Source organism: Nannobrachium achirus (assembly GCF_963921795.1).
Source record: "Nannobrachium achirus genome assembly, chromosome: 16".
NCBI lineage: Eukaryota > Metazoa > Chordata > Actinopteri > Myctophiformes > Myctophidae > Nannobrachium > Nannobrachium achirus.
This window is the reverse complement of record NC_137823.1, coordinates 8,619,088-8,633,465: the sequence shown is the minus strand read 5'-3', so window position 1 is coordinate 8,633,465 and position 14,378 is coordinate 8,619,088. Positions and strand designations below refer to the sequence as shown.

At 42.9% G+C, this 14,378-nt stretch overlaps 1 protein-coding gene across 1 annotated transcript in view; it reads left to right on the top strand.

Annotated features, from left to right (window-relative positions):
• Positions 1–14,378, top strand: part of tbc1d32 (TBC1 domain family, member 32) — an 81,813-nt gene that overhangs the window by 11,291 nt on the left and 56,144 nt on the right. Inside the window, exons 10-15 of the mRNA XM_080744668.1 lie at positions 811–1,318; positions 5,041–5,100; positions 5,591–5,675; positions 6,112–6,249; positions 7,240–7,305; positions 9,355–9,500. Of these exons, the coding sequence (XP_080600794.1) occupies positions 811–1,318; positions 5,041–5,100; positions 5,591–5,675; positions 6,112–6,249; positions 7,240–7,305; positions 9,355–9,500 (1,003 nt within the window). The remainder of the gene's footprint in view (positions 1–810; positions 1,319–5,040; positions 5,101–5,590; positions 5,676–6,111; positions 6,250–7,239; positions 7,306–9,354; positions 9,501–14,378) is intronic.

Below are 14,378 nucleotides of genomic sequence, written 5' to 3'. Positions count from 1 at the left end.
AATGTAGAACGAAAAACTAATGTGTATATAGTATACAGGCCACAATTGACTATAAGCCGCAGGTGTCCTTCCTGCTTCCTGCTATTTCCATTTTTAAGCCGCCGCGGGATGGCGCGGGCGGTAGCGCATCGTCGGCCGGGGGCGGCGATGACGGGCAAGCGGAGTCACTACCAAGCGAGGCTTCGGCCGCCGATGTAGGCCACGATATCTGCGGAGGTGGTTTCGTCCGCCGTTTCATGTCTTTAGCATCTTTTGACATTCTGAACGGCCAGAAATCGAAGTTAAGCTTGTTTATGTAAGAATATTACCGCGTTGGTTCAATTTGTGAGCATGTAGTGTGCTTATTTTTGCATTTAGGAGTTATCTCTGCAGGAGCTGTGGGAGATGCGATTCACACCATTGCACGCTACAAAGTCCCTGCTTCCTGCTAGAGCGCCCCTGCCACCTGGTGGCCGTTAGCTATAAAAATCTACCGCATCTTTGTATAGGCCGCAAGGTTCAAAACATGGAAAAAACAAACAAACTGCGGTTTATAGTCCGTCAACAAATAGCAAGCAAAAAAAAGTGCGCTTGTGAGCTTGTAGATCGGCTATTTTCACTACTTCTTGATGCCCACCTGCAGCGAGTTTGTACACAAAGCAATGAGAATCGGATATCCGCGGAATGCTATTCTCACTAGGAGTCATGGGAAATTTTGTTTTTCGCTCACAGGCGGCTTCCGCAAAGCGGGGGCTATCGGTTACCATGGTAGCCAGACATCTTAGCGGGGCCGTGGCGCTCCATGTTAACACCTGTGTGTTGTCTGTCCAGGTACATGGAGGAGATCATAGAAAGCACCCTGGCACTGCTGTCCTCCCAGCCTGAGCAGGGTGCATCCTCCTCAGGGGGTCCAGAGAGGTCCTCCCAGCAGGGTGCATCCTCCACAGGGGGTCCAGAGAGGTCCTCCCAGCCCCAGCAAGGTGCATCCTCCACAGGGGGGACAGAGAGGTCCTCCAAGCCCCAGCAGGGTGCATCCTCAGGGGGTCCAGAGATGTCCTCACATCAGGGTGCATCCTCCACAGGGGGTCCAGAGAGGTCCTCACACCAGGGTGCATCCTCCACAGGGGGTCCAGAGAGGTCCTCCCAGCCCCAGCAAGGTGCATCCTCCACAGGGGGTTCAGAGAGGTCCTCCAAGCCCCAGCAGGGTGCATCCTCAGGGGGTCCAGAGATGTCCTCACACCAGGGTGCATCCTCCACAGGGGGTCCAGAGAGGCGTCTGCAGCCCGTCCATCTCCTCACCTTGCTGGACATCAAAGCCAGCTGGTTTAAGACGTGGATGGTAAGGCGTTCTGCACATCCACATTATTGCGACGGGTGCTGGGGATCAAAGATGGAAACCTGAAGGAAATGATAGATCCGCACACTGTCTTAAATGCTCCCCAAATCATCTATACTATAATTTTGCGAATGTCTGAGTGAGTGAGTGAGTGAGTGTCTGTCTGTCTGTCTGTCTGAAACAGCGTTTCTCCTCAGTGGCTGGAGCAATTGATCTGAAATCGCATCACCATTAGCATATGAACACACCTAACATAACTGTGAAGCCCGTTTGTCACTTTCACAAATCATATACTGTATATTAGCATTTTTATGGTGTATCTACTATCTATTCTGCATCTAGCATGAGGCAACATGTTTAACCAGCTCTCTCTGTGTGTGTGTGTGTGTGTGTGTGTGTGTGTGTGTGTGCAGGCAGGCGGGTGTGTGCGCAGGCGGGTGGGCGGGTGGGCGGGCGGGCGGGCTGGGGGGGGTAGCCATTAAACGAAACGGGTATTTCTTACATTGATGCTCCTACATATTATCATGCAAGCACCAGTTAAAGTTACTTTCCATCCCTCATATACTGTATGCACAGTGCACATCCCATAACCCACACACTGCACATCATTTTGGAGCTCATATCTTTGAACGGGTAAGGGCTAGTTTTATTAACCAAGCGGTATAAAACCACAACGTTTGGGCCTCTCTGGCCTTCTTCAGGTCACGTGTACACTGAACAATGTGTCAAGCGTGCAGCTAGTATATAGCAGTGTTTCTCAACCTTTTTTTCTGCTTGGGCACACTTCATGTCCCAAGAATCCATGTGCACACCAACATAATACAGGGATGTAAATATCGTCACTGTCGGGAAGAAACCTTGTATCTCCAAGTTTCAAATGTGTACGTTTCTTTGCAAAGTAAAGCCCTGCTTCATCATACAAGGCTGTCGCACAACAGTAGTGAAAACAGCCGATCTACAAGCACACAAGGCCTGTAGATCAGCTGTTTTCACTAGTTTAAATCATTTTTTAAAATGATAAATAGCAATACTGGCTTTCAAGCAGTTTCAAGGAGCACACTTGACCCTTCTCAGGGGCACACCAAAGGTCCCCAGGCACAGTAGTTGAGAAACACTGGTATATAGGGCAGCGCTATTCAGCCTGCGGCCCCTTCGGCATGTCTATGCGGCCCCTCATGGTCATACCAATAAACATATATTTTGTCTATTTTCAGTGTGGACAAATAATGTATGATGTAATTTTTCCAAAAATACTAGGAAACTATTTATTTTGTTTTACAAGACTTTGTGTTTGTTCCAAAAGAAGAAACTCTCATCGGGATGCCCCGATCACGTTTTTTTGCTCCTGATCTCGATCACATATTTTTGCTCCCGATTCGATCCCGATCCTTCCCGATCCGATCTTTCGGCAATGCATTAAGGAAAAAGAAAAGAAAGATGCTTTTATGGTGGTGATAATTATCGTTGAGACCAGGGTGTCCGCGGATCTTGAAAAGCATTGAAAAGTATTGAATTTAGTTTTGCAAATTCAAGGCCTTAAAATGTCTTAAAAAGTATGGAATAGTGTGAGTGGGGGTATTGAATTTTATCTGGGGCAGAATGAATAAACGTGTCGCAAACAGACTTGTTGCGTTTATTTCACTCCGTAGTTTTTTCTTCCTCGTTCTGAGCCGTCCGACGTAATCCAATCAAAGTAATGTAATGATTGCTTTGATGTGACCAAAACGGCCGGTCGAGTGGACCGAAACAAACGCTCCCTGCTGTTGCATGAGCCGACTCAGCGCCGTCCGAGTTACATCTACTGGGGGACAGAATAGTAAATAATGTTTGGGGGGGAAAGCGTCACTCAAAGTGCCTCTGGCAAACCACAGCGCGTCTTTTACGGGACTTGCCTGACTGTCGCTATCTTTCACTAAAACGCGTCCCCTCTGAGCTTCAGAAGTCCTTAGATAGATGCTAATCTAATAGCATGTAGCGTGTTGGTTGACACAACAGAGCGATGCGGGGGCATCGCGGATCGCCGACGTTCCAGCGCTTTGTCATTGCTGTGCCGCTTGTCAGAAAGCAGCCTACTTTATTAGAAGTAAGTTGAGAAACAAACCAGCTGCATGCCTTTACCACGGAGACTGGGAGGAAGATAAACTATTTCTCTCTGTGTGTGAGACGGACAGACGGTTGTCTCTGTGTGTGAACGAGAAGGGAGGCGGGGCTGTGTGTGTGTGTGTGTGTGTGTGTGTGTGTGTGTGTGTGTGTGTGTGTGTGTGTGTGTGTGTGTGTGTGTGTGTGTGTGTGTGTGTGTGTGTGTGTGTGTGTGTGTGTGTGTGTGTGTGTGTGTGTGTGTGTGTGCGTGCGTGCACAAGGCATGCAACACAAGTTACTGTATTGGGGCAAATGGGTTTCAAAACGTTTGTAATTATTCTCAAGAAATGTATATGCCAACATAAAAAACCTGATCAGTGTGCATTGTTTGTCCACATTTGAAGTGAGTAGGCTCTCGTAATATAAATATAATGGCATTTTCTACACCCTCATAAAGCATGTTATGTTATTATTTACATTGCAATTATTTTATAGCTACAAATGTGAATTATATTATCCATATAAAGGCTATGAAGGTTAACAAAAAAAAACAAATGAATATGTGATTGGAATCAATGGAGGGGTCTCATCTGGAGATATTTTATGTGGGTTACTTTCTGACGACATGGATGGATGAGGGACTATAGGCCCTACAGTTTAAATTCTGGACCCAGGTGATTTCATAAAGCCCCAGAGGTGTCCTACCATGCATTTGTAAGGCTCCTTTCACCATTTGATGTTATATTGTTTTTTATTCATGGGTCATGAATTGGGCCAAATTGGACAGGTATTGGTCCTGGGCAGTATTGCTGTGAGTACTGGGATTGTACTAAAATTAATTGGGAGAGATATTTTCCTTTTGGATTTAAAAGGTTAAAGACAAAGTTACAATGAAGACCGGAATACGAATATTGGTTGGCCAGGTTTGCATGTGCATTTGATTATTCCTACTGTATATGTGGTAGCGTTTTACTGACACTCTGCTTTGTCTCTGATTCATGAATTTGGCCTTACATTTGTCGATTCCTTTGCCGCGGTAATGGTATTGAATTTGTCATTTTAGAGGTATTAAAAAGCCTTAAAAAGTATTGAATTTGTACTTGGGAAATGTGCAGATACCCTGGTTGAGACGATACAATGTCTCCACGATATGCCTTTTCAGAGATATTGTTATGTCGTGATACAATTGATTGAGCATTATAAAAAATCTTGTTTAATCGTTAATACAGAGATTCATTTGCAGAATTCAATTTGAACCTGCATTTTGGTCTAGATCAGTAGTTCTCACACTTTAAAATGTCACTCCACTTAACTCTGACAGTATACAAATGAAACCAAATGGACCCATAAGGGTCCATTTGGTTTCATTTGTATACTGTCAGAGTTACTCCCAAAAGGAACCCAGAGAGTCTAGTTTTTGTCAAGTAACTTGAAAATTAACCATAAAACCAAAGTGAAAAAAGAATTGTGATAAAATCGTGTATCGTGATATTGTATTTTTCCATATCGCCCACCCCTATATACAACTATAACAATGATCAGCGTAGAAAATACACAAAGTCAGATATCTAAATGGACACTTTTAATTTAAGGAATGTAATATCTCTCTCTCTCTCTCTCTCTCTCTCTCTCTCTCTCTCTCTCAGCATGGCTACTACAGCAGGACTGTAGTGCTGAAACTCCTGCAGAGAAAGTACAAGTCTCTGGTGAGTAAAAATACTCATTAACACAGGAGTAAAAAAATACTCATTAATACTCTCTGGTGAGTAAAAATACTCATTAACACATGAGTAAAAATACTCATTAATACTCACTGGTGTGTAAAATTACTCCACAGTATGAAGATGTGTGTCCTCCCTAAAATCACTGATCTACAAGCTAACAACCTCTCTGTCTCAGATCACTGATCTACAAGCTAACCACCTCTCTGTCTCAGATCACTGATCTACAAGCTAACAACCTTTCTTTTCTCAGATCACTGATCTACAAGCTAACAACCTCTCTGTCTCAGATCACTGATCTACAAGCTAACAACCTCTCTGTCTCTGATCACTGATCTACAAGCTAACAACCTCTCTGTCTCTGATCACTGATCTACAAGCTAACAACCTCTCTGTCCCAGATCACTGATCTACAAGCTAACAACCTCTCTGTCTCAGATCACTGATCTACAAGCTAACAACCTCTCTGTCTCAGGTCGCAGCAGCCGTGCAGCAATGCATTCATTACAACGAGTCATGTGCACGAGATGCAACGTGCACAACTGAGACTTATAATATATGTAAGTACACATATATTCTATATATAATATACTTATGATATATGTAGCATGATTATAATTTATGTCAATACAATCTCTATGCCAGGTGTCTTCAACAGGGGGTCCGGGACCCCTAGGGGGTCCTCAGAGTTACTACAGGGGGTCCTCCAAATCTTTGTGTGATAGAAACCTTTTTTCAATTGTTTTTATAATAACCACTTGAACCCTAGTGTCCATATTCTGATAACTTCTCTCTTACGATGGTTTTGATCATGTTTTGAGAGAGAGGGGGGGGGGGCGGGGGGGGCAGACAGACATGTTTTATCCTTTTTTTTAATATAAAAGGTATGGTAACTGATTTCCTTTCCCTAAGTAACTGTGTGTGTGTGTGCGTGTGTGCGTGTGTGCGTGTCCGTGCGTGCGTGCGTGCGTGCGTGCGTGCGTGCTCTCTATCCAGCCTCGGTGCAGCGCAGGGTCTACAGCGGTCCAGAGATCGACTACGCCTACTTCGTCCACTCCCTGTGCATTCTGGGAAAACTCATGGTTTACGCCGACGGCAGGAAACTGTTCCCCGTTACCGTCAGCATGTGTAGAGGTACACTATACTAGTTAAACTAGTTACCATGTGTAGAGGTACACTATACTAGTTAAACTAGTTACCATGTGTAGAGGTACACTATACTTTAAACTAGTTACCATGTGTAGAGGTACACTATACTAGTTAAACTAGTTACCATGTGTAGAGGTACACTATACTAGTTAAACTAGTTACCATGTGTAGAGGTACACTATACTAGTTAAACTAGTTACCATGTGTAGAGGTACACTATACTAGTTAAACTAGTTACCATGTGTAGAGGTACACTATACTAGTTAAACTAGTTACCATGTGTAGAGGTACACTATACTAGTTAAACTAGTTACCATGTGTAGAGGTACACTATACTAGTTAAACTAGTTACCATGTGTAGAGGTACACTATACTAGTTAACCTAGTTACCATGTGTAGAGGTACACTATACTAGTTAAACTAGTCAATACCTAAACCAGTCAGCATGTGTATAGGTACACAAGTTACTAGTTAAACTAGTTACCTTGTGTAGAGGTGAACTAGAAAATATTGTTCCTTTGAAACAATTGTGGGCTCGCTTCAAGCATAAAAGGATTATTTGTGATTTTTCTTTATATTTTTCTTTATATTGTAACTACTTATTGTTGGGGGAATGTCATATGGTGTCATATGGTGCAGTAGATCACAGCCTACGGCTAGATTTGTGATCTACTGCTAGATTACAATGTACCTTTTGGGCAGCCCTGCTATATAGCACTGATTACTGTTACAATATGGAGTTTAAATCATTGATTAATCTCTCTATAGCAATGATTACTGTTACAATATAGAGTTTAAATCATTGATTAATCTCTCTATAGCAATGATTACTGCTACAATATAAAGTTTAAATCATTAATCTCTCTATAGCAATGATTACTATTACAAAATAGAGTTTAAATCTGTGATTAATCTCTCTATAGCAATGATTACCGTTGCAATATACAGTTTAAAGCATTTAATTTTATGTTTCAGATCCAGTCAGTCTGACAGACCTGCTGGTGATCCTCATTAACATAATGTTCCAACACCCTGACTCAGGTAAACATCATTAATATAATGTTAATTAATATGTTAATTAGTATTTTAATTAACATAATGTTCCACCACCCTGACTCAGGTAAACATCATTCATATAATGTTAATTAATATACTAATTAATATGTTAATCCTGACTACTAATTGAAGCCGAGGCCGAATTGGGCCAATCCCACGAAAGAGTCCTGACAGCACATGGTTGGTTCTACAGCCTCCGAATTTCGGTCACAGATAGCTCAGATCTTTGCCTACATTCTTAGCGAGGCCTCGACCCGACCCGATATGCGGTTTTCCGGAACCTACGCGAAAGGTTCGGAATTTGGGCCCGAATCGCATGAAAGAGCCCTCACAGAACATGGTTGGTGCTACAGACTCCACATTTCGCACACAGATAGCTCAGACCGCAGCAGGGATTGTAGTGCCCGGCCTCGACCCGACCCGATACACGGTTTTACGGAACCGCTGCAAAAGTTTCGTAATCTCCGTCTGACATCAGTGTTTTCCGGACCCGGCACTGTGTCTGCAGAGATCTCCATATGGGCATAAAATGGATGCAGACTGACAGATACAGATATCTCCATATATGGGCATAAATGGACACAGGCAAACAGATGGTCAAACGGATCCTATGACAACAGGTACAATGGAGTTTGCATTAAAGGGTGGGACAGTTGACAGGTTACCATGGTTACATATTGAATGTTGAAATCCATATATGGAGATACCCGAAACATCTCATTAAGTCTGACCTCACAAGCCCCATATTTGGACCTGGACGACCTCATGCTGCTTAGAAACCTGCAAGCAGCCACTCTCAAGAATGGCACCAGAATGGTGGTAATGCAAATGATGAACAGAGTCATTGAGTGTGAGATTGTAGTAGGCACAAAGAGGAGTGAAACAATCTTCCTACCAAGAATACCTCACTATGACAGAGGTGAGCTTCCCTTCACCTTCATTAGACGACAGTTCCCTATCCGTTTAGCTTTCTCTGTTACCATCAATAAGGGTCAGGACCAAGAGAATGAACGAGTTGGCATCTACTTGCCTCAACCTGTGTTCGCTCATGGCCAACTCCAGAGGTTGTAAAAGTTGTCATTGTGGATAATGACAAGGGCATTACTGACAACAACATTGTTTATAGCAAACTCATTTAGGATAATGAGCATAAAGGGACACAGACAGATGCAGAGATGTCCATATATGGGCATAAAATGGACGCACACAGACACAGATATCTCCATATATGGGCATAAATGCACACAGATGGTCAAAACGGGTCCTATGACAACAGGTATAATGTGTTTGCATTAAAGGTGGGGCATTCATTCCCTATTTACATCTTTTCCAACTTAAGCATGCCAGGCTCCGACCCGGGCGGCCGAGCTTCTAGTTATCATAATATCAGGTAAAAAATTATTTGTGTAGATCATAGAACGTAGAAAATATGGACGATGGGAAGTGATGACGTTGTTTCTATTGGAGGGAATTTTTTTTTTTTTGCCCTCGTATGGGTGTCGCCGTCATTGTATTGGTACCCAAGGAATTACGATTGGCTGCCAACGGTCACGCGCAACCACAGGGATACATGGGAGCTTGCCGAAAATAAAACAGGCGAAGTAGAAGGAGGGCGGGATGCACCTATTTAGCGGTCTATATGCGCATACCCTGCTTTAACATCAATTATAAAATAAATGGGACCATATTTTAACAAAACACATATCATGGTGATTGAAACGCTAGCGACAGGATAGGAACCACAAAGTATTTGTGACAATGTTTATTAAGGTAAGAAAATCTAATGTAAAGTTGGGGGGAAATGAATGGGGTCCAATGGAGAACATTTTCCTTTTGGTACCAGCCGGGGGGGAAACAGCGACACTATCGGCCGATCGTAGGAACCTTTAGTTCCGGGTTTGTTTCATGTTAAATCTGGAGAACTGGACTCCTTATGTAGACCCCCTGTGTGTCTATGTGTGTGTGTGTGTGTGTGTGTGTGTGTGTGTGTGTGTGTGTGTGTGTGTGTGTGTGTGTGTGTGTGTGTGTGTGCAGACCCCCTCTCCCCCTCCTCTCTGGTCCTGGGCGTGTTGCGGACCCTGTGTGAACACAGCCAGTGTGCCGACGCCCACTTCCTCCATGGGACCCCCGTCATCCAGACCCTGCTGACGCCCGTGATCCGCCTGCTCAACGGCCACGCGGTACGCACACACGCACACACATGCACGCACACGCGCGCACACAACGGTTTTCAATTTAGGCATTTAGCAGACGTTCTTAATCCAGAGCGATTTGCAATAAGCAATTCAATACAAAGGAGCTTTATTGGCATGAAAAACATACGTTTACATTGCCAAAGCATGTGTCAAAATATAATAAAAAAAACTGTTAAAAACAGAGCTATGTCGCATTGTGCCATTATATATTGTGCTGAACACAGGATTAACTGGACCAAACCAATACACAACACAGTTCTAGATGCAAGCCATCAGGCACCTTTATTACAGCTTTTTTGGTTACAGAGTCAAAAGGGCCGGTGCTGCCGGCAAACAAAAAGATCAGGTTTAAGGCAAACTGAGTTAGTCTCGTTCTTTCCGCTGAGGCATAAACTAAAGTCTTTCTTCCTCTCACTTCCAGGTGAATAAGCCTGAGCAGCTCCCTCTCACGCTAAACTTAAATAATAAAGGGGAATAAGGAGCCCAGGGGCTAGGGAGCTCTCGGGCGTTCTGTTGTTAAAGTAAGGGGTGAGTATCGTACTCAAAATAAGGGGGATGCGTGTCTTAGCTCAACCGTTTCCAATACAGTCTGTCTTCGCTGTATTTCTCAACTAAGGGGGGGCTGAGCCTCAGCTCCAAAGCTCTCCAGTCCAGTCCATTTCCTTCTCCTCCTTTTTGCCAGGACGGCTCACAGCCATGAGGTTTCCTAGGGTAGGATACGAGACAGTGAATATATGGAATTTCTATTCAGAAATGAGCAAGAGTGTGTGGAGTTTTCTCTTACCGCTAGGGCTGCACGATTTTGGGAAAAAATCTAATTGCGATTTTTCTGACTAATATTGCGATTGCGATTTTATTCGCGATATTTACAGGGGCTAAAGCAAAAAGCAAAAAATAAAAAATAAATCCTAAGACGGAAATTTATTTTGACTTGACTAGCAAGTATTATGCTGCATTTTGACGATTTCGGTCATGTTATTAACATCACGGCCATGGCTACACCCCCCCCCCACTCCCATGTTTTGTTTTATTTTTTAGCAAATCTGCCTTGATCTCATAAATGGCCCCTAGGGACTCCTCAGGACGGAAATCCGTCCCCAGGACGGAGAACCTTAACCCCTGTATATTTATTTCAAGGTAGGATAAGTGATAGTTTTTTTTTTTTCACCCCCAAAATGACTTTTTTCTATTGATTACCCATGTCATGGAGAGTAGAGTTCAATAATATTTTTTGGTTTTTGTCACATTCCTAAGACAAAAATGTGATAACAAAAAATTTCCCCCCATTGATTACGGATGGTGACCCGTTTCGAAACGGGTCACCATCCGGAATCAATGGGGGAAAATTTACTCGAATCAAATTTTTGTCTCCTAGAACTCGGCCCAGGAACCACTCACCGTCTTGGTTCACACTTTAAATAGTTCAAGGGCACTGGACCCAGGTGTCAATACCAGTTTTGTGTCTGTAACTCATTCTAGGGGTGAGTTAAACAAGGCAGAAATCGCCATGACACTACAGTATTTATGGACTGCCACTGCCATTCCATGTATTTTGGGTCACCAGGGGCCAGGGGTCAAATGGACAGCCTACTTATTATGTGAGCATATACTTCTGTATTTTAGATGTGCTAGGGATGCCAAATATACTTATAAGTAGAAAAGAACAGAAAAAATGAGGGGAAGTGTGTGGACCCCTTTGAGTACTAAACCGTTTTCTGTTGCCCCCTAATTTGCATTTTTTGGAGTAGACTTAACCCTAATTACATTAAAAATGCCTTAATCACATTGTCTGACCTTCATAACATAGAAATGGACAATTTATGTGTCAGTTTGGTTTGCCTTGTTACAGAGTTATTGAAAGGGACTTAATTTTAAATAACCATGATAGATTAAATGAAAACACATATCCTTTTTTCTGGTGACTCCTGATGCTCTTCTAATACACGAACAGGTAGCATTTTTTCGATTACTTTTTTTGTTTATTTTCAATAATTTTGGGGAAAAAAATAAATAAACACAATAAAATTATTATTACAAATAAATGAAAAGAGTTATCGAGAAAACAACCTGCTCAGGTATTAGGAGGGCGTCAGGAGTCACCAGAAAAAAGGACAGGTTTTTTCATTAAATCTATCATGGTTAAAATGGAGTTTAACGTTACAATGGGTTTGTATAGGAAGGGGGCGTGGCTGATAAAATGAATATGAAATATCTAAATCTAAACTGAACCAAGCAACTCAAAAACTGTCCTGGGTGTTCCCAAAAGCCTGATTATACGATAAAATTACCAAAAGTTTGAATTAGAAATATCCCTTGAATGAATACTATAAAATGTATAATGTGGCAGCCACTTGGATATGCAAATTAGGTGGTAATTTAGCTTGGGTACCAGGTTTTTCAGATTCGGCACCCTTGAATTATGTAAAATGGCCTGGTACCCCACTTTTACTCCCAAATGCCTCTAACAATCACATCTTTTTTAAATCCCACCCGACTATTAAATCTGTATGAAATGTATGAAATAGTGTGTTCCTTTTAGCAAAAAAATTATAATTCAGAGAAAAATCAGGGATTGTATTTTTCGGCAAAATGGTAAAGCCCTATCCTAAAGTTGTTGGTCTTTCTTATTTATCATGGCTGCCAGTTCCCGTCTGATGTCCCGTGGGAGTTCAGACTGCTCCAGACCATACTGAATAACTGCCAGCTTACATAAAGTCTTCAGACTAGGACTCAAGTCTAAGATAAAAAGGCCATCCCTGTATCCTCCAAAGAGGATGACATGATCTCCCATCATGGAACAGCAGCCACCAATCATCCATAACGGGCCGTTCCCCTTGGGCTTCACCTTCTTCCAAGAGAAGGTCTCTGGACAGAATTTCCACAGATCTTTGAGAGACTTAGAGTTCACACCTCCAAATATGTACAGCTCTCCATTGTAGGTAAAGGCTGAATGATTCCTGCGTCTTTCTGGAAGGAGCTTTACAGAAGGGTTAGGGTTCATCCAGCAGTTGGTCTCTGTGTCAAACACTCTGATGGAGTTGTAGAGGCGGTACCTCCCCCCCTGTTCCCCACAGCCCCCAAATACAAACATCTTTCTCCCAATGATGGTGGCAGAGTGCCATGCTGAAGCAGGTGCTGTAGTGTCTCTGGTGATAATTAAATCCCAGACCATTATGGTGGTGTCCAACTTGTACGTGTCATTAGTATATCCAGCCAGCTGGTTCCTTCCTCCATGGATAAACATGACCTTCCCCAAGGCACAGGCTGAGTGGCCGTACCTCCCCTCTGGAACAGACCCAGAAACCCTGGGTTCGAACCATGTGTGGGCGTCGACATCAAATGCATAAAGCACGTTGCCGTAAACTGGGTGAGTACACCCTCCCCAGATGTAGACGATATCTCCTACCAGCACAGCTGTGTGGCCGGAGCGCTTGGACGGAACCTCAAGGTGGTACTCTCCCCTTCCAGGTGTGTCTGGCAGCCACTTCCTCCAGACTAAAGACACTGTGTTGAAGACATGCACATCAATATGATCACAGCTGTTCCAGTAGGAGTTAATGAAGGCATAAACTTTATGTCCAATCGCTACGGCAGCAACAAATCCCTTTGGTCCTTTGATCTTGGCCACTGTGTAGTGAAACATGTCTCTGTCTGTCTCTCACTCAACACTAGTGTTCTATGTAAGCAGCTTTTATAGAGTGACCAGGCTGTGGTATGACACTGCATAAACATGACATCACATGACATCACGCATGCACACAATACTTGTCCTGGACAGGTTGTTTTTAGCTAATAAATAGAGGCTATACGCGTGACATCATCAACATACCCAGAAGTTATGCGGGGACGCCTACTGAATGGTAAAAAAAATACTTTCTGGCCTTGACAGCCCCATACATCCAAAATTAAAAGTCTTATCTGATTGCATTAAACAACATCAAACTCACTTTGACACTCAATTTGCCATTCACTTTATGCATGCGCATACCCTCCATAAGTATATTTTATTTACTAGCACTCCTAAATCCTAACCTCGCGTAGCCAGGCTTACTCATCTGCGAAAAAAAAACCTGGGTGCGACATAAGTCAGAGAGTTAGAAAGGTGGGAATTACACAGATATCGCAATAAACAATATCCAAACAAAACATGGATTCCAACAAAGTTACACCTATTATTAAGAGTGAGTTAAGAGCTGCAATCTACAGTGTCTGTTTAACTGGGGGATGTAAACAGACCTGGACCTCGAGACGTAACTTCCCTCAAACGCAAAACTTACGCCAAATTCAAGAACTTCCGTTAAGCCAACGAACAGTGCATGTCGTGGCCAGGTTATATGGAATTCCTAGATGTCATCAGTACAAGAATGGGCATGCTTATATGCCCTTATATGGAGATCTCTGTACCTTTCAGCGCTTGTCCCTGTCATGCCTATTTATGGAGATACCGTATCTGTCGGTCCTTGTCCCTTTTATGCCCATATATGGACATCTAAGTATAAGCAGTATAAGCATGGGCATGCTGATAAACCCGTATATGCAGATATCTGTACGTGTCAGCCCTTGTCCCGTTCATGCTCATATATAGAGTTTTCTGTATGTGCCAGTCCTTGTCCCATTTATGTCCATATATAGAGATCCCTAATGTCATTTGTAAATTGTCCTTATATGGGTTTGCTGATAATTGAAGTCATTCCCCTCCTCTCCAGAGTAAGTTAGGGTTATTTTTTTTGTCCTTCTATTGATTACTCACCTCATGGAGAATTGAATTCACAGGTATTATTTTTTAGTTTTTGTAGATGGTCTATTTTCTGGCTGGCTGTCAGACATTCAGAGACTAATAATAATGTAAAGGTTACTAAAGTA